General features: G+C 47.9%; 1 protein-coding gene across 2 annotated transcripts; it reads right to left on the bottom strand.

Annotated features, from left to right (window-relative positions):
- Positions 1 to 1,554: 1,554 nt before the first annotated feature.
- On the bottom strand, positions 1,555 to 24,340 carry TTC22 (tetratricopeptide repeat domain 22). 2 transcript variants are annotated; one of them, XM_038414907.2, is made up of 7 exons: positions 23,576 to 24,340; positions 12,780 to 12,835; positions 10,625 to 10,740; positions 9,716 to 9,834; positions 7,357 to 7,518; positions 4,659 to 4,811; positions 1,555 to 4,003 (listed from the first exon to the last, which is right to left on the bottom strand). In XM_038414907.2, exons 1-7 carry the CDS (start codon positions 24,140 to 24,142, stop codon positions 3,473 to 3,475), a joined length of 1,704 nt encoding a protein of 567 aa, XP_038270835.1. In that variant the 5' UTR covers positions 24,143 to 24,340; the 3' UTR covers positions 1,555 to 3,472. The 2 variants fall into 2 exon arrangements, with proteins under 2 accessions (XP_038270835.1, XP_043376457.1); XM_043520522.1 differs by lacking the exon at positions 7,357 to 7,518.
- Between the last annotated feature and the right edge of the window lie 1,182 nt (positions 24,341 to 25,522).

Genomic DNA, 25,522 nt, shown 5'->3' with positions numbered 1-25,522 from the left:
TGGCTGCACGGGGCAGGATCAGAGTATATTTCAACATGGCAAACTGGCTTAAAGTTATTAACTCCAGACTGAGTACTAGTTTGACACAAAGTAGGGTAACCAGATGTCCCAAAATTAAAGGGACAGTCCCAATATTCAGGGCTTTTGTCTTATATTGGTGCCTATTATCCCCCACCCCTATCCCAATTTTTCACACTTGCTATCTGGTCACTCTAACGCAAAGGGTGTTCTGTGAATGTTGCATGCATTCGAGTGTATATCTACTCAGCCTGCGGCAGTGAGCCTTCCAGCCCAGGTCAACAGACTCGGGTTCAGGCTACGGTACTAAAGTTAGCTGTGAAGATGTTGTAACTCACATTCTGAAGCCTAGGGAGGAGGTTGGGCTTCAGGGCTTAAGCTCCAGCATGAGCATGACTTAGAAGCACTTTCTACACAGCTGTTATTAGTACAAGCCTGACTCTGTTGACCTGGGCTCAGAGGCTTGCTGCTGCACTACCATGACAGGCTCTTTCTCCTCTCCCCTCCCTCCCTCTCTCTCAGGGGTGCGGTAAAGGCTGTCAAGCAGCGAGTGCATTGAGCTTCCCTCAGCTGTCAGTCAAGAAAGAGTGGCCAGTAGGTACATTAATGCAGCAGAATTAATTTCTACAGACATTGCTTTGAAATGAGGCAACATATTCCAAAATAGCTAGTGTGCTGTGATGGCTGCTTCTGATAGCAATAGGACCCGCCTCACTGTTCCCTTTCATCCCCCACCCTGTTTGCTGTATCCACTTGTCTCTTGTCACATACTTAGATTGTAAGCCCTTTGCACCAGGGACCGTCTTTGTGTTATGTGTATGTAAACAGCACCCAGGCACATTGTGGCCCTGATCTCATTTGAGGCTTGTAGGCATTACCACAATAACAAACAATAAAGAATAATAATGATTGAAACAATTTCAGTAGACAGTAGCAACATGGAAGAAATGGCAAGTTTGTCCCTTTTTTCACTTTCACTGTGTAAATGTCTTTATTTAATGAAAAATCAATATGCAGCCATTTTTATTTACATGTTGCCTGCCCAGTAAATATTGATAGAGATGCTGTAAGACTACATGTGATTATGAAACACATCATCTGTCTTCTCTGTAATATATAATTTGCTTTCCATCTGTCTGTTTTACTGATGAGTCGTAAGTTGCTAAACAAATGTTATTACCTTCATTTAATAAATTATGTTGACAGGAAATATAAATATTGTAACAAATCCATGGCCTTATAGGATCTTTGTGACTGTCACTATGCTGCATCTCCCCAGCCCTAAGGAGCTCCTCATTCCATTTCAATGACCATATGGAACTTCACAGAAATAGCTGGGGTTAGAACTCACAGCCACTACCACTTGAGCTAAAGGAAAATTACTACTTACAGGTGGCAACAAACAGCTAAGCAGTTCTGATTTCATCCAGGAGAGAGCAGTGGTTCACATATCTACTTGCTAGTTCATTGTACCGCTACTTGGAAGCTGGGATGCTCTAAGAGCGATTCTCAGAAACTGAGGATAATTAAATTCAGGCATTACCAGGTAATAATAATTAACACTTATCTATTATTTCATCTTCAAAAGTAATCTGGGAGCATTCTGAAAGGCAGAGAAACAGCAGTCCAGTTTCAACCACAATGTAGGCAGGGCCCCTTTCATTGTTCTGTTTAGCGTATAGGAATTGGGTAGTATCTGTTTAAATAGTTTGTGAACCCTCTCGTACTGCTTACTGTGTTCTGTGGTTTAGAAAGCTGCTAGAGGAGCAGTATATCTGTATAACTGATCTTGCACATTGTGTGTATTGAGTAAACATGGTTATCTGGACCCCACTGTGCCCAGGTAGTTTCTACATACTATTATTGTTGTGCAGATGGAAAGAGGCCCAACTCTGTGTCTTGGTTCTTGTTTGTTATTGTAATTAAATTCTTCTTCCAGGGCCTGATTCCCTTCCCACCAAAGAAAATGGGAAATTTGTGACTTTTTTTATACGGGAACAAGATTAGGCCCCCAGAGTATTATCATGGGAAGCACCTTTCATATCTTTAAAACTCCATTAGAAATCCTATAAAAGTAGGTAGAGCACCTCACATGAAATAAAATATGGGTATGGTTGAGCGATGTGCTGCTAACAGTTACCCCCCCCAACATTTACCCATTAGACTGTGATAAACCTAGGTGCTGGAGGTATGCATATCCCAGGAAAAGGAGAGAGAATCTAGTTCTCTGAAGCAAAATGCTTTCTCATAACTAATGTAAAACCAGTGAATGAGGCAAAGAAACTTACATTAAACACAACTTTGCTGGAAAGGTATATAATTTGTTCCGCTAAAATATACAGAGGACATTGATGAGAGAGAGAGAGAGGAGAGATGAAACCCTTGCCCTGAGTTAGGAAAATATCCTCTTCTCAGCATTCTGCACCATCTGATGCACCCCAGCTGGAAGAACTTTGCGCCTCAGAAGTATTTTTATGAGCACCAGGCCAGAGTCAGCAGTATCATCAGAGGCAGAGAAAGCACCTCAGACTTCCTACCAATTCAGAAGAATTTTAGGTGCTCCCAGGAGCCCCCAACAACCATCATTCATTCAGCTATTATTATGGGTGGTTTAGTGGTAAAATTCTCATTGTGCATGTGTCTGTTTCATACAGGTTTTAATATTGCGTTTATCACCATAGTATGGGAGATCTGTGTTTGATTCCTGACCAGTGCAGAGCTGAGTTGGGGATCAGATACTATGGTGATGGGAGGCAATGTAAAAGCGTAAGGTAGAAAAGACTGAACATATGAGATTTTCTAATATTCAACAGATCATGTTTTCTTCCTGCACTAAAATCTTTCTTACCTTATTAACAGATGTGTTATTCATTTGTTTAGAATGAAATCCAAGGATTGTGGCCTGATCCTACATGGTGCTAAGCACTCTCAATTCCCAATGAGTCTGCAGGATCAGAGCTCTGCATTAGCTGCATTCACTTAATGAAAAAGAAGATAATTGAGTGCAGACCAAAACCAGCACAGAGGCTATTCTACAGTGGATGATATAACATCCCCAGAAAGTAATGGAGGCAGAGTTGTCCAATGGTGGCAGATCTTCCAACTTTACCAGTAACTTGCTGTGTGGCCTTGAGCACATCACTTCAGACAAGGTCCATCCTGAGAAAACGGGGGCCTGATTTTCAGAGGGGTTGAGCACTCACAGCTTCAAGTGAACTCAAAAATTGGAGGCACCCATAATCAGAGATCACTTTTCATTATTTGGTCTGTACCTCAGTTTCTCCATTTGTAAAACAGATAGTAATACTTGGCCACTTCTGCACACTGCTCAGAGATCTGCGGATAAGAGTTAAATAGTTTATTGTCTACTGCCTGTTTGATGAGATCTGAGAGAACTAGAAGTGTTCAGCCAGGAGGCAGTTGTGCTGCATGACATGATGCCAACGTCGGTTGTTCAGAAGGAGAGTGATCGCTCATTTAGTTTGGGCTTGGAAAAGTCAGTCTTTATTGTCTCAAACAGCATCTTCACCAGCTCGGTATTCCCTCTGGTGACCATGGCTTTGGAGAGCTCGAGCACCTCTGTCGTGTGATTGCGACACACCAGTCTCAGCTCCTGGTGGACAAGCTGCTTTGGGTATTTCTCCTCAGCCTTCTTTACCCACAATTCCACCTCCTGCATCAGCATCTCGGCATTCACCCTCTTCTGACTGAACAGCATAAGAAGTGTCTCCATCAGGCACCGGAAACTCTCTGTGTAGGTGGAGCCCACATCATCCAGTTCTATGGCTCGCTTGAAGCACCCAATGGCATTGGACTCCTCATTTTTAAGCCGCAGGCATTTCCCCCTAAGCAGCTGTATTTCCGGTAGTGTATCTCCCAGGTCAAACTCCATGGCTTTCGCAAAGAACTCCAAAGCATTGTCCAATGCCGTCTCGTCCACTGGGAATAGTTCCTGCATGGCATCAACACCCATGTAATAGTAGACCTAGAAGGACATAATGACAGAATTACTGCAGATTCACAGCCATGGTTTACAAGAAAACTGCAGAGCCTTTTACTACCGCCTGAGATGACTGCACTACGCTGGGGTAACATTCGTTAGCGGAATCCACCAGTGGACCATGCAAAGTGGCCACAGCATAGTCGATGCTCTGGGCCAGTCTGCATACATTATACACAAGCATCATTTGAGCACTCCAGTTCACCTCCCTCCATCTCCAGCCCTTCAGCTCTTAGGGTACGTCTACACAGCAGAAGCTGGGCACAGGCTAGCTTGCCCAAGCTAGCGTGAATCCAGCTAGCACTGGTAACAACAGCAGTGAAGACAATGCGGTGTTGGCTTCAGCAAAGATAGTATAAGTCCAGCAGGGACCCTGAGTACATACATGGCTCGCTAGCCCACCCAGGACCCCACGCTGTGCTATCTTCACTGCTAATTGGATTCAAGCTAGCTTGTGTAGGTTAGCCCTTGTCCAGCTTTTCCCGTACAGACATACCCCAAGAGCCAGGACTGAGCCTTCAGTGTTTCTACAGTCTATTGTTCCTCTTGTTTCTTTAAGTAGTGAATGTAAATAAAAACATGAAGACATGAAAAAAACAGCAGCTGATCTCACTGGGAGAACATCTGTGTATTTACTCACTTGGCCTATGTCCAGGTATGTCTTCAAGCATGGACAAACCTTTACGACACTTTCAAGGTCCTCTTTAGCACTGGTGAGATTTTTCCTGTCTGGCATGCCTCCCAAACCCATTTTTGCACGTTCCAGATCTCGCAGATAGAGCTTAATGTGGATCTAAACAGGAGGAAACTGATTCTGGTATACATGCAGTTTCAATGTTATCCCTCCTGCCACAATATTTGGGGTTAGTTCATGCTTCTAGGTCCGTTTTAACATATATAGCACTAAATATATTATTAGTAAAAAAAAAAAAAAAAAATAGAACACATTGGGCCAGATCCTCAGTTGCGGTTAATCAGTGTAGCTCCACTGCAAGCCAGGTTACATGAGCCCAGGAGCTATCTATCTTGCCCATTACCAAAGTGTCTGAGTGCCTAGGACAACATAGTTCCACACATGTCTTGGAGATGTGTTGACCAGTTACTGGAATCCCCTTTCACAGTGATGAGGATGTAAATACCAATTGATCTAATGATACTATTATACAAATAGGAATTGGGGAGCACTAACTACATGCTTCTGTCGGTTGCACCACTACACCCCATTGGCGACCCTAGGAGTTTTACCTGAGTAAGAACTGCAGAATCAAGCCCTTTGTTTTATATTGTTTTGTAGTCTTCTGAAGCTGAGTCTATTTAAGACACAGTCTGGCTTTCAGAAACCGCCATAATGCTGCATTTTTTGGCCTCATACCTGCATGCAGCTGAGCTTCAAGAGAAATTAGAAACCTCCTTTGAAGGACAGGTCTAGTCACATACTAAAGATACTCAGGACAGCCTGAACATTCACTTGTGAGGCAACTTATTTCTTAAGCAACTGAATATTTCTTGTCTTAAAAAGTGAGAATTAATCTCAGGTTTATTTAAAAACCAACCAACCAACTCCCATTTCAGTACTTAGCTGCTGTTATAATAGGAAATAACCAGTAACAATACTCCTGGCTATTTGAGGTAGGAATCATCAACACCATTGTACAAATAGGGACACCCGGGTACAGACAGGTAGAGGGTAACACTTTCAAAAGATCCTAAGTGACTTAGGAGCCTACGTCTCATTCAAAGTCCATAAGACTTTGGCTCCCAAATGCCTGAAAATTAGACTTAGATAGCTAAGTCACTTACTAACATTTGAAAATGTTATCCTAGGTGATAAGGAGTCTCTGGCAGAGCCAGAACTGAACTCAGATCTCCAGACTGGCTCCTTAACTATAAGACCATCCTTCCTCCCCAGCTTATTTTCCCTTTGGGTGACTGCTTTGACTATCACATAACATAGCCCAGGACAACAATAGCTTCTTTTCTAGTGTTTAGCTTCGGCTAGCGGGAATCCCTAGTGAAATCCCCTGGCACAGACAGAGCCATTTCTAGGAGCCATCTCAGTGAAAGGCTCCTCTGATCACGAAGAGGAATTTGACTCCCAAGTACAAGGCCAAGGCTGGTGAGCCCCATTTTCCAAGAGAAATCTCCCCTGGGGCCTGTATCTTGGGTGAATCAGCTGGCAAGCCACTCAGGGATGAAGATGCTTATTCAAATGATGCCTCCAATATTCACCAGTGGCACGGAGAGGCTGCGGATCTTGGCAAATGCCCTCTCCAGTTGGCTGACTGCACACAGCTGGCAGGCCTTGAAAAGCAGATCAATAGCCTTACACAGGGATTCTGCATTTTGGAAGTTCATAGATCTTCTGTCAAATAAAGCCCTTAATGGAAACACAGAGTCAAGCTGGCTCCTGGAAGGAGGGAGGCAGAGGTAGGTTTTTATTCTGGGTGGAGAGTGGCAGCAAACCAGCATTACCTTCTGCTGGAACTCAAGCGCCTTCCTGTGATTTGGGGCCCCATCCGAAGGCCATTGAAGCTGATGGGAAGATTCTCATTGACTTCAATGGGCTTTGGATCAGGCCCAAGAGTCCACCAACCTGCTCTTGTGTAATGACAGCGTAAAAGAAATGTTGCTACCTTGATGGGCCAGATCAGTTTCCATAATTATTAATATTTACAGCAACAGTGTACATCTCCTGGAATGCCTTTTATCTAGAAGCTTCCCAAAGTGAGTAACAAACAAACTAATCACCCACCACTGATATACAGCGACCTCTGGGGTAGAACATGGCCGCTGTTTCGCAACACTGTACAACAGGTTAGAAGAGGAAATGAAGGGTACTATATGCACATGCTTACTTAGTTTCTTAAATTAAGCCCCAATTCAGCGGAACTTTAGGCACCTGCTTCACTTTCAGCAGAGCACATAAGCACATCTTTCACTTTAAGCAGGTGAATAGTTCCATTTCAGTCAGCAGGACTACACATGTGCTTGAAGTGATGAATGTGCCTATGCGCTTTGCTGCAGTGGAGCCTTACTTTTTTCAGGTGAGGATGCAGTCCCTTTCAGAAGAAAACTGTATGTTCCAATGGGCTTCACAGGATGAGCTGAAGCCTGTGCAAGGTGCCACTCCAGAAATCAAGCAAAACAAAATAGACAGAAATGTGAGTTATTGGGTTTGTTTGGTAAGTTTAGCATAGCCTAAAATCTTGTGCAAATGATGAGTTGCTAGAAATATTGCCACAAGGCCAGTCCCTGGCAAAGGTAGGGGCTGCTCTGGCTCTTGGTTCAGACTGTAGCATGGGCCCTTGAAGATTTGGTGTCAAAGACAAGCTACGTACCTTGGCCCGCGTGCAGTAGGCCTGCCCGTTGAGCTCTGGATCTTGTAGGACATCTAGCGCCATATTGCAGATTCCCATAGCCATTTCTTGCTTGCCCAGGAAATGGAAAATTTTTGCCAGTCGGTTTAGTGTGGGAGGATTGTCATTAGCTATTTCTATTGCCTTTTGAAACCAAGAAAGCAAAACATATTTCCATCAGTGAACTGCCCCTTACTGTATTGATCAAAGGCCCAGAAACATCCCTGATTCAATTGGACCGTCTGTGTTATTCAGGCTTTTGTGGCTGACTGACTGTACTTTGTTGAGACTCAGATGATGAGTCAAAAGCTAAACGGGTACTGACTCACAATGGCGTGGTATTTTTAAATATGCAGATTCCTGCACTCTGCTTTACTGCTGCCCTCAGGGCTTGGCATCCACATGCCCTCAACAAACATGGTTGCCTCAACTTCTCATTTCACCTAGCCAACAAAAGGAAGAATAAAAAGCTGGTAATTTCTCCTAAATATTTAGGGGCAGATTCTGATACCCTGTCTTATTGAGTAGCACCTCTCTCCATGCATGATCCAGCCCCATTAAAGTCAATGGGATCATTGGCTGAGCATAAGCTACCCATTGTAAGGAGAGGCATTAGATTCTGGCCCAGAATAGCCACCACCCAATGATTCCTTCTGCTAACTCAGTAGTAACCATACCCTGTGTCATAACCCCCGGCCTTCAACCCAGGCCCATGGGAGCAGCCACACTTCAACCCTCCATTTGGCAGCCTGCTGACAACGTCTGACCCAGGAAACACAGCCCCAGTTTGAGGGTCCGCCCCTGACATCCTATTGGTGGAGTCCCAGAGCAGCCGATTGGCCCGCTGGCCCTACTTAAGTCAGGAACAGGACAGCTATCTGAACAACTGGGATTCACCTTGTTCTGGATTGGGTGCTTCCTGCTCCCCTGGCTTGACTTCCCAGTGTCCTGACCTGGCTCAGCTCCTGACCTCTGGCTTGTGATTCTGATCTCCTGGTATCCTGACCCAGCCTGACTCTCAACTCCTGACTTTGGACTCCAGCTCTGACCACTAGGTCTGGCTGCTTACAACTTGGCCTTGACACCCTGGACTAATAAATACCTCAGCGTCTACATTATTTAAGACAGGACACAGTTACTACCTCAGAAACAGGAAGCACCTTAAAGTTTCCATATCACGTGCTCTTTTTTTAAAACTCCAAAGTAATTGGCTTAGGTTAATACACCAGGTAATTGGCTTAGGTTAATACACCAATTACCACAGCATCTTGGTGCCTGATTAAGGGCTGTACAGATACAGGTCTGGAGCCACACTATCCCAGCAGGGAACTCTGGGAGGCAATGAAGGGAGAGTATGGTTGTGTATGAGGTGAGCTTTGCTGGCCATTGTGGAGTGGAGACTGGGTTATGGCCCTGCCTCCTTGTCAGCCCTCCATAGAGTGGCCCGTGCAGGCACTTGGAATTGTGCCTGCACTCTGTATAGGGCATTGAAAGGAGGAGGAGACTCCTTCTTCCTCCTTCTTCATGCACTCCCATGAGGCTAGACCCAACTGATAATGGCAATAGACTTAGCCACTGTTCTTGGTAGAGGTGGATATGAGCCCAAACCATGGCTCAAGCTACCCCTGAGTTTTGGGAGAATTTAGCTCTGGATCCTGACTGGGTGGGTGGCTTGAGCCTGTACCTGCCCACGCTGCCTTGTGTGATTATAATCTTAACCCAAGAGCTGGCAGGACTGCCGAGTTACACATGTAACCCAGGAAGGGCTGCCAGTGGAGCATGTGGTTCCTCAGCTTCTGAGCTGCATTGGGAGCAGGGGTGTAGTCAGAGGGCTGCTCAGGTGCTTGTATAAGGTGTGGAGGCTGGGAGGGGTAAAACGAACACTCGGCCTAATCCTTCTCTCCATTCCCTGGGACTCTCCCACCCTTAGACTTCTGCACCCTTAACAAAAATTAACCCCGGATGCTTCCTCCAGCCTCATCTTATAGGTTAGGCCCCTGGGCTGCAGTAAGTGGTAGCTCTTGTTATCAGTGGAACAAGGCTGATTCACATCACCTGAGAATCTGACCCAGTGTCCTTGATGGTGAGGTCTGCTTGTGTAAAACAGAGATCCTAAGCTCTGCTGGCTTTGCCTGATATGTACTGCTCATTCTGGAGTGCCTCAGAGTAGGGAAAAGGAGGCATGAGGATGGAGTGACGGGGAAGGAGCAGATAAGAAGAGAACGCAGAGGAGAGAGATGGCAATCTGCATGGCTTATGGGGGATGTAAGTGTAAAGGATTGAGCAATGGGGACTTCCTCAGGTCTTCTCGTTACACGCTAGCAATGAAGTAAAAAAGCACCTTGCCAAAGCAATCAAGGGGCCCAGTCCCAGAGTAACCACAATCATGGATCCCCATCGGGGTGGTGGAAAACGTCTCTTTCCTTTCCAGCAGCATCCCAAGGTAGCACCAGGCAAGAGCTAAAGGGAGTGGAGAACAAAAGTCAGAGCAGGTTAGCAGTAAAGACACTAATATTAGAAGCTATCCATTCTGCACAATCCGGCTGAAGGGACGTTTCACTTTTGAAACAAGAATTCACTGAGCCGCTTTGGCAAAAGACACATTTCAAAGTTAGTTTAGTTTAGTGAATTTAGTGCTTCTGAGAAGTGCCCAGGAGCCTGGAGTACATGGTTTATTTGCAGCATGAAGAGTGACAGTGCAAGCTGCCCACACACTGCCCTGCCCATGTACTTCAACACCACCCCAGATCTCTAAGGGGTCAGAGGATAGGTCACTTTCCAGGATCTGTCTGCTCCCTGGCTTCTCTGCTGAGATTGCCAATAAACTGCAATTGTGCTGCTGTTGAAAACATTATTTCCCTGATCTCTGTTGACTAGGAACTGGACTGAGACCATCAGTTTATTTCACCCAGGCCACCCAACGACCATTGTATGATAACTTTTAGGCCCTGATTCAGCAAGGTGCTTGAGTACGTGACTAACTTTAAGTATGTGACTAGTCCCATTTGCTTCAATGAGACTATTAATGTACTTTAAATTAGGCACTTGCTCAAGTACCCTGCTGAATCAGGGCCTTTGGGGCTACCAGAAATGGGATCTGTAGGTCCTTAGCTCTTCTGCATATAAGGCCATGTTCATGTATGAGCCAAACCTTAGGCAGGCAGGTGTGAAAAGCTTGTTGAGTTGCAGTCTGAGCCCTGCTTCTTATGCAGAGGCATGGAGTGTGCCTGGAATGAGCTGGTTCTCATACCTCTGTAGTGAGAATTTGAGGACTTGGTCACTTGTCGAAGCAGAGCCAGCGTTCTGTTAAAGGAGGGCAGCCGCTTCTGCTCATCATTTCCCTTGTTCATCAGGATCCCATCTAATCTGTAAGAGCAGGAGCAATTTGGTTACTGGATCCTAGCTACACAAACACCTCTATCAATAGGACTGCTTTCCTTAGCAAATAGTGCTTTGATTGCTCAGTATCACAGTTCACTTCTGCACTCAGTGGGGTGGCTTACTAGTCACAGCTCATGTGTCACACCCTAGAACAGCAAATGCATGATGATTAATTAGACTTTGCAGTTACACAGCATCCAAGGATCATCTCAGAGGTGGATATTGTTCTCCCTGCTTTACTAGAAACCAAGGTGCAGGGAGGTAGAGCGAGTTGTCCAAGGTTACACAGCGAGTCAACAAAGAGTCAGGATTGGAACTCAGGGGCCTGATTCTCCACTGCATTGCGACAGTGGAACATAGGGAGTTGCCAGACTAGATCAGACCCACAGTCCATCTAGTCCTGTATTCTGTTTCTGACAGTGGCCAGCACCAGACACTTCACAGGAAAGTGTACGAACCTTGCAGTAGGCAGATGTGGGGTAATCTGCCCCCCACAAATGTCTAATCCTAATCCCTACTAGTTATAAATTGTTTTGAGCCCTGAAACATGAGGTTTTATCTCCTACCTGATGCCCTTTTTGCTAGCTGTAACTATAATTAAGGCTGTGATTCCGTGACTTTCGGTGACTTCTGCAGCGGCTGGTGCTGGGTCAGCAGCAGCAGTTTGGGTGTGTGGGAGGCGACTCAGGGCTAGGGGCAGAATTTCAAGGCCCTTTCTTAAGGGCTGAGTTTTATTTCTCCAAATTAAACAGCACAACACAAATCCAACTCATGAAATCAGGCCCAGACCTAGAGTCTCCCGCAGATCTCACTCTCAGCTGGGCTGCTTGTTTGGTCTGTTATCTAAGGACTAAGGCCCAGAATTTAGGATCCTAAATACCTTTGTGGATCTGGGCCCAGTGACTTGCAGTCTATCACCTGATCTCTGGCCTCAGAGCCATCACTGGAGAGGCAGGTAACTAGGCCAAAGGAGGGCTAGGTCCAACTCCTTTAAAGGGCCAGCCACCCTGTGCCTGGTAGAATGAACTCTTCCCTCACTATCCACTAATTCAGTGCCCATGGCCATGGTATCTAAGTTTCTCTATGAAGCCCATTCTCCTACCAGGCAGTAAGAAAGAACGAGTCTGATATAGGGTGAACTCTGGGCCCCACTGAGATAATTGGGAGTTTTGCCACTGAGCTCAATGGAACCAAGATTTCCCTCCCGGTCATTTACACAAGTCCTCCTCTGTCTGTGGAATCCACTTCCCCCTGGCATTTGGTGCCATTGTACTGTGATGCTAAGTTGGTTTCAGTTCCCCTGATGCATTACCTGTTTTCCACCGCTTGCTAGCCCAGGCCTCACTAGAGGGGTGTGCTTTGGTTTGCTGTGCACTAAAAAGAGAGTGAAAAAAGCCACTCATCTCTGCATAGAAAAGCCCTTTCTCTGCACCATGGGGCAAATCCTGATCCCACTGAAGAAATGTCTCCCATAGTGCACCACAGCCAGGGACACACCACCTCCCCTCCATGGTCACCAGAGAGCGGGAAATGTTGGCCTGTGAGGAGTTCCCACAGGGAATCAAAGGTAAAATGCCCTGAGAAACCAGAACAAATTAAACATGCTAGTGAGGAAACGACTAAGAAAACTCCCTGGCTTGTGGCTCAAAGAGATCATTCTAGGGAATCTGTCACAGGGATTTTGATAGTGTCCTGAATGGGGTCTGAACAGACCAGCTGTTTAATTCACCCAGAGAGAGATGTTAACTAGCACCTGTCACCTGGGGCAGTCACAATCCATTCCAGACTGGAGCTATCGGTCCCTGCTCTCAATGCCTTTGCCTTGGCTGAGCCAGGCGTAGGCATCTCATAGTCCTTGCTACAACTGCCCAAGAAACAAAGCAGATGGTCTGCTAGGGTGCAGGCAAACTCCCCCATTCCAGTGTAATCTGCTGCTGTTTATTTCTCATGTCACCCTTGGAGAAGGTGTTTGGTGCTGTTCTGCTCTCTTATTCCAGTTCCGTGCCAGGCACTCCCTCTCTTACCTGATGTACAGAGTGGCCATAGTGAAGTACCAGCTTCTTTTCTCCTCCAGGGGGATCTGAAATAGGGAAAGGTTTGTAGGAAAGTCATCATTAACACCTGAAAATCACCCTCCCGAATTCATTGGCCTATGAAACTAGACATCCTGAGGCAAGACGAACATGCACTGTGCCAGGAAAACAACACTCAAAACATTCTTACTTTGCTATTCAATAAAAGACGCTGGGCCAGATCCTCAGCTGTGTAAATCAGTGTAGCGCCATTGGTGCTCCATGAATTTTTACCGAGGCAAAATCTGACACAAAGATTCCCTCTTAAACAGAGATGGTCCCTTGCAAAACCCATTCAGTATGTCATGCAAACCTCTGCCCTTTCACACTGTCCTTTAAGTTCCACAGTAGATGTTGCACTTTCATCCAAGGATCTCAAAGCACCTTGTAAACACACATGAATGAATCCTCAACCCACTGAGGGAGTACCCCACCAGAGAGTGGCAGCTGTAGTCTAGTGCCTTGAGCCAGAGCGGGTAGTCGGGAGTCTGCTTATGACTCTGCCAAAGACTTGCTGTGAGACCCTGGGCAAATCTTAATGCCTCAGTTTCTCCATCGGTAAGAAGGGACAGTAATGCTTATCCACCTTTGTAAAACCCTTTGAGGTCTATAGTGACAATGGCAATTGGTTCACAAGCAAAGCACTAATAATTCCATTTTACAGAGGGGGGAAAGGATGGTCTGAGGAGTCTGTGGCAGAGCGAGGACTAGAACACAGGAATCCCGACTCCCTGGCCACAGGTCTACCCATTAGAAGGCACTTCCTGAATGCAGGTGTCCTCACAGACACATGGATTTCCTCTCTTCCCCCTATTTCCACAGCCAGGTTATACCATTCCACTCAGGGTGGTTTATTAGTGTTTACTCTGTTCTGTGCAGATTAGAAGTGGGTTTCCATGAAGTGTGCGTCTGTATAAGTCTGCATCCTATGAGGTTGTTGTACGCATTACTGTGTTTAAAAATGGTACATAGCAGAGCCAGTCTGGGCCAGCAACATGGAGATCAGGCCTGTCAGCTTCTTTGTCTGCAGCATAGTCCCCTCACTCCGCACAGAGAAGAGAGTGCTTTCTGTTTAAATAGGAATTGCACAGGACAGTGCAATGGGGTAAGTCTTGGTGGACAGTACATAACGCAATGGGTAGAGGGATTGCAATATTAGCCAGGTTAGCAGCTTCCAAGATGTGGATGCAGGTACAATTAAAAGGAGCAAACATTCTCAGTGTTACTTATATTATTCACACTGCGCTCAGCACTGCACAGGGCACACAAAGAAAGCAAGCCCCTGCCCCAGAGAGCACAAGTCTCCAAGGCTGACACACACACAAGACGGCACATGCTGGGGGATCAAGGGGTGGGGAAGGTTTAGCATGTTCTTGTGACGAAAGCCGAAGGTTGAGGCAAAGCAATGCCTTACAACAATCCTGGCTCCCGCTTATCGTATGCAGAACAGAGCAATTCCATACTGGAACCGCTCACTGCGTCATTGGCATGGACAGCGGCTTAGCAAGTGCAGGCCCAGCCAGCCAGTTGCACCAGTGAGGTGGAGAAACCAAATGGACAGTTTTCCCAAACAGAGCATCGCCTTCCTGCCCTGTGCTGAGGATTCAGGGAGGAAGGAATTGGGGGAGCTAGTGAGGGTTGCACACAGTATCTTTGCTGCCTCGTGCAGGGAGCAGGAGGTAAGGGCTGATTTGTCTCCACTCACTTTGCAGAAAGGATGGTCTCATGAGCACAGCACAGTGCTGGTAATCAGGAGATTTTGGAGTTCTGTTCTCAGCTCTCCCAGAGGCCTTCTGTGTTGCCTGGCTCAGTTCAGAGCCTTATTGGTAACTGCACTGTGCACGCAGTGTTGTTGGTACTGTGTTAGTCCCAGGATAAAGTCTGTGCTTGTCTCTCTCCCCAACAGAAGTTGGTCCAATAAAAGATATTACCTCACCCACCTTGTCTCTCATTGTGCAGGCTTTCACTCTTGTGTAGAGTCGCTATAAAAGTTGCCAATCTGCTCCGATTGTGTTTGCACCCACTTTTCACTGGTGTAAAAACACAGAAGGTGCAAGGCCCTGGAGCATCAAATCTGCAGTGTTAAATCCTGGCCCCCCCAATGAAGTCAAAACTCCTATATAGTCTGTAGGACAAGGATTTAACTCATGTGCCTCAGGTTCCCTATCTGCTACAAGGGGATAATAATAATGCCGTCCTCAGAGAGGGTTTGATGCAAAATTTATTCATGTTTGCAAAGTGCTTTGAGATGCTCAAACAGCAGCAGCTGCAGAGGTGCAGAGGGTTAACGTCTTTCGCTGGTGTGTAAGGGAAGGACAAATGGGGACGTACGACAGGAATAACAGACCCACAAATATAAAGCTTTCAAAATAGCCAGGAGATTCTGTGGTGAAGAGCTGTCGACTTGTTGGATCTAATACTGCGTAGGTGGCAGAAATATGTTCCAATGAAAGAGAATTCTCAGTGCACTATAAATATCTGAAAGCACTTGGCTGATATTTACCTGCTGCTGTAAGCAGAAACACCAGCTCACTGCAGAAACACCAGCTCACTGCAGAAACGCCAGCTAAAAAGTGTTCCAGCTGGGTAGTTGCCCTAAGGGACAGTTTTGTGAGCCAAGCGACTGGTTCCAAACATCTAAACTCCGAGAGCACAGCCTCCCACCGTGCCTGCACTGACCCTCTCATCCTGTTGCGGCCAAGGAACTGACTGCCAGGCAAATCCCTTTGGGAGGATTCTTAGACATCAAGGCTGTGAGTGTCATTCATGGGCAGCCTGGGGAAGATGGTGCCTGGCACGTGTGCAAAGGCGGAGCCTTTTCCCCACAGCATCATTGCAGTTTCTGTGATCTCCCAAGTCCAGAGATGTCCTTGGGGCACTAGGCTCCCGAGAGGAGATGGTGGTGGTGGTGGGCAGGAGGTGAGGCCACTGCCCTGCCCACACTCTGCAGCCAGCCCGCTCTGCTAAGACACAGGATAGCAGATGTGCTCACCTTGTGTGCTGGGAAGCTCCAGGGAGCCTTATGTCTTCCTACAGCACAATGCTTTCCCCCCGTGGGGCAGGAGGCTCCACAGCACCCTAAGGTGGGCTGGTGTCCAGGGGTATGTCTACATTGCGTTGTACACCTAGGTCTGTGGGACCCGGGCTTGTGGACTTGGTGTTTCCAAACCCATGCTGCATCCACACTGCATTGTACACCTGGACCCAGCTTTCACAGCCGTGCTAACACATCCACACTGCACCATGCAGACCTTCTGACTCGGGTCTGCGGCTTGACCTGCGTCCACACTGCAAAATGACCACTTGGACCCAAGTCACAGCGGGACTCAGGCTCTGACCCACTCTACTAGGAGGGTCCTTGGACCTGGATCCTGAGTGCTTGCTGATCCGAGTCAGACTGATGTGTGTGTGGACAGAAAAGGGGCTTGGCTGAAACCTGAGTTGGAGCCTGAGTTTAGCATGTATTGTAGACATACCTTAATAGGGCCAACCCAACTTTAAACATCTCATGGCACATTCTAGTAACAACAGGAGTTTGCCCTGCGGACGGTTGTTGGCTAGCATTCCCAGCCCAGGTGTTGTGCACCATGCTGTGCTCCAGCCGCCTGCCTGGCTGCCACCACTCCCCCAGAGGTGGCAGCCTTTCATTCACGGGAGAAGTGTTTCTGCAGACCCTCGCTCATTCAGCCTCCACTGATACCAACGTTAGGAATGCTGAATCAGGTGCTCCGCACCTGCAACTCCCTTGATTTCAATGGGATTTGTGGGTACTCAGCACTTGTGAAGGTCTTACAGATTGTTTGGGAAGCATGTGGGGATCCTCTGAGGTTGAAAGTAACAGATTACTGGAGGGAGGAAACTTGCACTCCTAGTTCATTAGAAGAACTGAATACAATTGGAAAGGCTATTCCTCCTCCCTGGCTGAAGCTGAACCAAGCTCCATTCCTGGTTCTTTGCCCATGATCTGTTGAAAGTGAACCAGCTTTGTGATCTATACTCCCATCTGGTGGCTCTGTTCGCATTTAATTGTAATGGGTTGTGGGCAAAGTGCTAATTGCTATTCCCTTTAGACCTGGCCGTGAAGCAGATTTTGCAAGTTAATGGGTCTGGAGAGCGCTGAGCTGGGCTGGATTGTTTAGAAGGTATTCCCTTTAAGTTTCTTTTTGGGTTCATTTTATCTGTGCACATGAATAAAATAAACCCGTACCTTAAATGGTCTAGTAAGACTATGGATCATGATATAGAAGGAAGCAGCCAGCACTAAATGAGAAAGGAATTCGACACATGATTTTGATGACTAACTTTTTGGATGCCCAACTTGAAACGTGCCTAAGGGGGTGGGGATCTGTAGAAAGTGCTTAGCACCCAGCCCTCCAAAAAACAGGTCTCTTTAAAGTGGCTCAAGTTGGGTACCTCAAAATTAGAGCTGTGTGGAGAAAGGGAATTCTGTTCCAGGGAGGTGTTTCAATCTGGAATGGAACCCAACAATTTTGAAAGTCTCCATGAAAGGGAATGGAACCCCAGCTGAGGGGCATTCTGCCCAGCGGGCTGTCCCTGAGCCAAGGACTCTGGAAGCGCTGGCTGCTGAGGAGCCATTAGCTGGTGCTCCAAACTTCCGGGCTCTTTGGCAGCCACCTGGTGGACTGGCAGCGAGCTGTAAGTCTGGGAGCCCCAGCTGAACAGAGAGCCTTGGAGCTTGGGAGTCGCAGTTCCCAGGGCTTCTTGGCTCCCCACCAGGCAGGCTGCTTGAGAGTTTAGAGCCTGGAATCCCAGGCTGCCCTGGTAGGCTGTGGAGGACTGGGTGGGTGAGCTGGCAGGAAACCAGGCAGTTTTCTAAACCTGCCTCGCAGGGAGGGATCCATTGGAACTTGGTCAAAAGGGAGCCATCACCATGAAACTTTTCCAGTTTTACCACTGGGAATTCTCGGAAAAGCGTTTCATTGGGGAATGTCTAAGCAGCTCTACTCAGAATCACTCATCACTCCTGACAAGCCGCCTGGCTATGTTCTCTGGAGCCAGGTTGTGCCTGGCCTTCAGTGGAAGAGAGAGAAAGCAGGAGAGGGCACCAAGAAACTGCCCGCCCCTTGTGCTCTGCTAAGTGCAAGTCTGATAGCCACCATCTTGACCAACACCCCAGAAACTGAACCAGGGATCTCCAGCATTAAAAAGCATAAGCAGCTACAACCTGAACTAAAGACCCAGCCTCTGCAGCTGGAGCTGTGACAGACTCACACCTGCCGTGGACCCAGTGCTGTGCAGAATGCACAGCCCAACAAGGCTAACACTCATGGCTCCAGAGGGGGCAGGCCTATGCCTTCACTCCCTTGTGCAGCAGAGCAGACAGTGCACCCTGGAACAGAGCGATGCCTGTGCTGACCTGGACCTCTGGGAGGCCAGAACAATGAACCTGCCTGAACAATGCCTCTTGGCGCTCCCACTGAACAGGGTGTCTCCACCACTTAGTGCAAAGCTGGGGCTGGGGCTTAAAGTCTCGCTTGAGCTTTTGATAAGCTCTCCAGCTGGGAGAGCAGATTTGCCATTCAAATCCCTCGTTTTTTAAACTGAAACCTGCTCCTTTCCCAACACTGCCAGAGATGTTAGGTTGGGCTGCTCATCGGCAGGAACACCTATAGACAGTTTAGACACAACCAGCACCCAAGGTGCTGCAGGGTTCCTGCACGCACTTTCCCCATGGCTGCAGCGCTTTAGTTTAGTTACAATTCCATTTGGCCCTACAGTAGATAAGATCTGCCTGAGATTATTCAAGTGAAGGGCATGAATGCTGCTGGACTAGATTTACTAGGAGCTCCTCAGAATCCTACAACCTGCCCACATGGCTCCAACATTTTTGCAGCTATCAACATTGTAAACACCGCTCCCCTCCTAATGTCTAAGGCTGATGGCCAGCAAGGGAATGGTTGAGCAATCCACAGAATAGCTGATAGAGGAGTCAATTATTTTATATATTCACAACCCTTTTCCTAGACAGCGTCCTTGCACAATGAATAGAGTGGCTGGCAGGGGCAGGTACATAAACTGGATGGTTTGGATAAGAGGATCAGCAGTGCGAGGGCTGGATCTGCAAGTGATGTATGTTGGCATCACTCTCCTGAAATCAATGGAGGGACATTGATTTACACCAGCTGAGAATCTGGCCCTTAGTGTTTACAAGGGAATAATGTTAGTGGAATCATTGAGCTGGGATTTATTGAGGGGAGAAAGCTCCCATCTTTCTGATAATTGCTTCTTCGGTCTGTGTGGCTGCAGACTTGGGACTGGACACTGGTGAGTCTCCATCTACACCACACATGTTGCCATGTTATAACAATAGTGCCCCATTCATTCTAGAGCATGGTTTGGCCTGGCCTGTGTGGATGGGACTGTGTTACTGCGCCACGTTAGAGCTCTGGGCTCTACCATCAACACAGCCAAGCTGTATTATCACCCAGTCAGGGCACCATCCTCAGCCAATACCCTGTGGAGTGGAGTCGAGCACAGTCCGGCTGCCTAGCCTGGAGGAGACCAAAGCACGTCTATGCAGCCTTTCAACCAAGGTTCAATCATGGGTTCAACTTAACTGTGGCCGAACCAAGTTCTGACAGGATGAAGCTGTTCATGGTGGTGTTAAATCAAAGCTTGTGCTAGCCAGGCCTCTGCAATGTTCACTAAGCACTCAGGGGTCAGGTGCGTTGCAGAGAAGGCAGCGCACTTTGACTGCATCAGTGCCCACTGCAGCCTGCGTCTGCTCAGGTGGCTGGAATCACCACTCGGGAAGGGGAAGAAGCTGAACACAGCCATTAGCATAACCAGCCCCACGCTGGGAACTTGAGAGCCATTTCTACATCCCAGAGACAGTAGCTACGTCGGCAGGAGAAGCCCTGCTGTCGATATAGCACTGTCTACACCAGGAGTTCGGTCGGTATAACTGCATTGCTCAGGATTGTGGATTTTCCACACCCCTGAGCAACGTAGTAATGAATACAACATAAATTGCTAGTGTAGACCAAGCTTCTGTTAAAATGTCCCCGAATGTGGGGACCATTCAGATTCCCATCCCAGTACAAACCCACCAGCTGGGTCACAGCTACTTTTAATATTTATATTACAGTAGCATCTAGAGGCCACAACTGAGATCAGGGCCCATTGTGCTAGTCACTGGATAGCCACATAATGATAGAGAGCCCTTCCTCCCAAGCTTTTAACACTCCAAATAGACAAGACAGTCACAGGATGGAGGGAAGGATGGATTCTTGTGCTTCTGATTCTGGAGAACTGAGGCACAGAGAGATTTAGGTAACATAGGGAGAGCTAGGAGCGGAACCCAGATTTTCAGAGTCCCAGTACTGTGCCTTAAAACTCTCCTTTGCCATGATCACTACAAAAAACTTAGCACCCGTCAGGCTGAGACCACACGTATCAGGCTGACCAATATTGTCTCCTTGTGCTCCCCTGTCTGTCTGCGGCTATCTGTTGTCTCTGGTCTTATCCTTAGATTGTAAGCACCTTAGGACAGGCACTGTTCTTTTGTTCTGGGTTTGTGCAGTGCCTAGCACAATGGGGCCCTGGTCCTGGGCTGGGGCTCCGGTAATACAAATAAAATAAATAATTATAATTCACCTTCTTGCAGAACCTTCTTGCTCTTTATACCTTGCCCTTCTAGAGATGACAAACTGAAAAGGAGACGTACGGTTCTGAGGTTACTCTCATAGGAGTGGAAGGCTGCAGAAGAGGATTTCCACTTCTGCCTGTGTTGACAGGGCGATTTCCCCAGCTGCTGTTTGCATATTCTTGGGCCCCCCCTCTCTGAAACACATACCTGGCCAAGTCCAGCTGCTTTCTGGAGTTATCCTGCTTTCTGCCACTTCACACAGACCAGCGGGGGTTAACAGCAATATGAACAGAAAGCAAATTGTCTCCAGGCTCTAGAGATGTCTATAGCAAAGTGGCTGGGTATGAACTGACCACTGCTTGACTGATCCTGGACAACCATCCTAAGAGCTAAAATAACATCTCTGTGGGTGGCCTGGGGCTTTGGTGGTGGGCTGGAACCTTTCACGTCTGTATCACTGGCCCAAGCCAAGAGTGCCTGAAAAACGCTATCATCTTGTTTTACAGCGTCTGCTGGGCCTGCTCGGTGGATAATCCAAGGGTTGTTTATCTGGTACCTTTCATAAGCATGGCTTTGTCACAAGAAACATCAGCCTGTCTACACTGTCAAGGGCCTCAGGAAAACAGGGCTAAGAGCTGTAATGCAGACAGGTCCACCCCACGTCCCGGGATCAGAAGCCTGCCCAGCTATTCCAAGGCTTTCACGCACACAGAGTGTAACCCCAATCACTTTGACTGTGTTACATGTGGCTGCTGACACCCTGGCAGCTCCTGTCTGCTCTGCAGTGTTTAGCTGTGATGTCCCTGGATGTGGGGACAACTGTGCTGTCTGTGAGTCCACTTATAACAATAGCCTCAGTGATGCGCTAAGTGACGGCGCTTAGTGTTAGACCATCGCCTTAGTCACACCGAGCGGCCCTGCATCACTAACCCCCTGCTTTGTGCAGAACGGGGACCGTGAAAAGTTTAATGCCAGATTGCAGAATTTTAAATAGGCGCTGAATCCCCTGTAGCGGCACTGCCTACCCACTCTGGCTTCAGGCTAGCGGCTGCCTCAGTTTCCCCCCTCTTGGGCTCCCATTAAGTTCAGCATAGGCTTTCATGTGTCCTGTAACACCCCTTCTTGGGATCTGGATACACAAGAACTCCCCTAGTCTTCCTAGGTGGCTCCCAACCCTTGGTGCAGTGATCCTAGGCTGGGCCCTGCTGAGTCTTTCCTCTAGCAAACTTCCTCTCCACCCGCCAGCCATCCTTGCTGGCTGCTGCTCCCTGCTGGCTTGAACCCTCCTGCCTGGGCAGTTGGGAGAGTCTCTGAGCAGCTCATGCTGCTCTCCTGCTCCTTTGAGTCCCTCCCTGCTCTTCATCTAGCAAGAGCAGCTCCCAGGGCTTCCTACCTGGAGTCTCCCCTTTGATTCTTATGCAGGCTTCTCTGTTATCTCCACCCCCAGAAGGCCTGATTCTAGCCACACAAAATGTGGCACTGCTCAGCTCCACCTGGGGAGACAAGTTAAGTGGGTCACAGGTGGGACCCTCGACCTATCTCCCCTTAAAGGGCCAGTCACCCGGTGACATCCCCCCCACCTAATGAAAATGAAAAAAATGGTCTGATAGTTTTCATCTTACTGAAACAACAGAACATCCTAGAACAGGGGGTCTAGAGAATGATGCAGCATTTATTCTCTTACTGTGCATTTTCATCTGTTTCTCTATCTTAGAGTTCTCTATCCTGCCCTTCACTGAAATGTTGCTAACTCTTGTGATTGTTTTTTTAAAGCCCCAGCTCCAGGAGTGATGTGATTCCATGAGAATCTCAGCTTGCATTTAAAAGTAAAAGCAAGTTTCTAGCCCTCAGGGTTGCAAAGAAAAGGTTGAAAATGTACCCTGAGTGCAGCCTAAAGGCTCAGGAAACAGGAGGCAAAGAAAAAGAATCCCAGATTAATTAGCTGTAAAAATCTCATGATTTGCTAAATCTATCTCAGGATTTTCTGGGGCCTTAATCATGATTTATGAATGTTGGGAGTTGGCAACACTATTTGCAGCGTTGCTGTAGCCATGTTAGTTCCATGATATTAGAGAGACAAGATGGGTGAGCCAATATCTTTTATCAGACCAACTTCTATGGGTGAAAGAAACAAGCTTTTGAGCTTACCCAGACTTGAAGAAGAGCTCTCAGCTCAAAACCTTGTCTCTTTCACCAACAGAAGTTGGTCCAATAAAAGTTATTACCTCACCCACCATGTCTCTCTGTAATAGTTATGCACTTACCAGATAACATGTCTGTGGTCAAGAATTTAAGGAATGAACTGAGCTGTAGCACTCCTGAGCATTTTGATAGCACCTTCTAGCTGAAGGCCGTGAAGCCCTTTCCAAACACAGCTGGGAGAAGTATTTGCACTTGACACAAAGCCTTGAGCTGAATGGCTTAAGGAAGGACATTTTCTGTGGCTTTGCCAACAGAACACAGTTAGTGTCTTGAAGCAAATTCAGTGTGTGTGCTACCCTGGTGCTCTATCTGTTCTGATGTCTCAGAGAGCGTACACCGTGCAATTCTTATTCTAACGATAAACAAAACCACCTCTCCACTCAAGCGCTCCCCTTAAGTGAGCATACCAGCCACCTGCCTTTTATGAGCTCCCAAAGGGCAGCCACACACTGCGTGTGCAGAAGGACCGTGCCTTTGTTTGAACAGCTAGAGAAGATAAGGCTGGAAGTGCAGAACACCGTTTATTCTGATCACATAAGATCAGAGTAACTTAAAATGGGTTTAAAACTTTCCACAATCCCATCCAGCTACAGAATCGTGTTGCCTTTATAGGGGCTGATCTGCAGGATTGGGCCCATAGAGATCAACAATTTTAAGTGATACAGCATGAAGGTGGGTGGAACACTAAGATAGGAGCGATTCCCAGAAGCTTTCTCCTGGCAGGACTTTACTCCCTCAGGCTTATACTTGTCTGCACTGTCATACCCAAGCTCAGCTATTAGCTGGTAAATTAGTTCCTACTCTAGGTTCCTGCTATCATAATGAACCCATGATTGAATTGCTCTGCCCAAAGGGTAGAGGCCCTACAAAGACACATGGCAAGTACATCCGGTGATACCTGACAGCAATCTACGCATAGATAGGAGCTGTGACTGACCTGCTCCCCATAAGCAAGAGCCTTGTCATAGAGCATGAGACCGGCAGTCAGTTTCTCCATTCGGTCTTCTTCATCCACAAGCCCAATGTCAAAGACGTAAGCGTAGCCCTGCTCTGCCAGGCAGCGGGCCGCTCGGAGCCTAGGATCCCCCTGAGAAGCATCGTCTGAGCCCAGGCCCATTAAGTGGGCTAGTTTCTTGGTGCAGTCAGCCTCTTCTTGCTCGCTGTCCAGCCTGTCATACACACAGGCCAGGTTGGCCCAGGCATTGAGGTTGTCAGGATCCTCCTGGGAGATGTTCAGGAAGATCTCCTTGGCTTGCTCCATCTTCTCCAGGTGGAAGGAGAAGACCCCGAGTAGGTTCCTGATGGCAAATTGCTGGGAGCCAGACTCAAGCTCTAGCTCATACATCAGGCTGTCTCGCTTAAGCTTCATGTCCCTCCCTCTGAAAGTCATAGCAGAGCAGGGCTCGAAGTTTAGGTTCATCTCCAGGTGGAAGTGACCAGGAATATAGTCCATCTCCTCAATGAGTGTGTCAATATCCACCTCGGCTTCCTCCGGGGTCTCCATGGGGACTTGCGGGATATATCCCCACGCAGGGCTGCTGCAGTGTCTCCCAGTCCCTGCCTTTCCCTCCTCCTCTGGGACAATGTTTGTGCTCTCGCAAAGCTGCAATTCTGGTTTAGCTGATTCACATGCAGCCTGGGAGGAGTCCTGAACAGAAGAGGCACCTAGCCACGCCTGTCATTCTTCAAGTGCCTGCTTGGCTAGGACTGTAGGTGAATCTCAAGAGTCCAAAACAGAAAAGTCTGCTGGGTCCATTCTTGCCTGTTGTCCTGGCAGGGGCAGGGGCAGGAGCAGGGGCAGGGCTTGGCTGCTCCTTGCAGTGCATGCTGGAGCGATCAGTCCCATATTCCCATTTCCCTTCTTTGGTTTGTATTCTGTGGTGTGTTAATGTTTGTTGTGTCTTTTGCTCCAGGCCATAAAATGCCTTTGACAATAAAAAGTCTGGGCCAAATCCTGATGCCCTTACTCCAAATCCCCATCAGAACGGATTGGTAGCCGAGCCTGATCACGGACTGCACAGCGGAGCCACTTGTGGACCAGATTCAGGTGTTTGAAGCCAGAAGTGCTCTGCTGGGGGAGTGGGGGTGCTGTGCTGCAGTCACAGTCCCTCCCCTGGGGCTCTGCACAGGCTGGCTCAGCTGGCCAGAGCGGAGGGAGCAGCCAGCCCAGGCTTTTCCCACAGGCTTCACCCCCACATGAGAGGGCACAGCAGGCTGGTTCAGCTGGGTGGTGTGAGAGAGTGGATCCGGCTACCCTCGACCTTTCATTGGGGGCGGGAGCAAGGTCGGGAGCATTGTAGCTGGTCTCCGTGCAGGAATGAAGGAGTGGAGGAGACTCTTGTACTCTTCTTCTCACCCCTTGGAGAATCCATTCTGGGCCAGCCACAGTGTGTATTTAATGAGGATCAGCTGCATTCTACTAGCACTGCTGCTGGGTGACCCTCGGATAGGCAACTCCGAGTTGGAGCTTGGAGCAATACCTGAACAGGCTACAAACCAGTGTTAAGAAATAGCAATTTGGTCCCAATAATGACCACAGCCTCCAGCTGACAGCCAGAACCAGTCACAGGGGGGGTGGACAAGAGCTCTGCTTTTCAGCCCTATGGGCTCTGTGGGGCTGTACAAGGATAATTAGGGGCTCCACAACACAGATTTCCTATTAATACAGCTTTGGCTTTCCCCTTTCTAAAAAAGGTCTTGTGCAAAGGGTCTGTCTGCTCTCCGAGCCCCAGGCCCATCCGCCGAGGGATTCGTCTGCTCTCCGAGCCCCTGGCCCATCTGCCGAGGGGTCCGTCTGCTCTCCGAGCCCAGGCATGTCTGGGCCAGGGGCATGTCTGCTTGCCAAGCCCGTGCACATCTGGTAAAACGTACTGTATCAAAACTA

This window comes from Dermochelys coriacea, chromosome 8 (assembly GCF_009764565.3).
Source record: "Dermochelys coriacea isolate rDerCor1 chromosome 8, rDerCor1.pri.v4, whole genome shotgun sequence".
NCBI classification, from domain to species: domain Eukaryota; kingdom Metazoa; phylum Chordata; order Testudines; family Dermochelyidae; genus Dermochelys; species Dermochelys coriacea.
The sequence above is the reverse complement of the archived record's forward strand: the minus strand, read 5'-3'. Positions and strand labels throughout refer to the sequence as shown.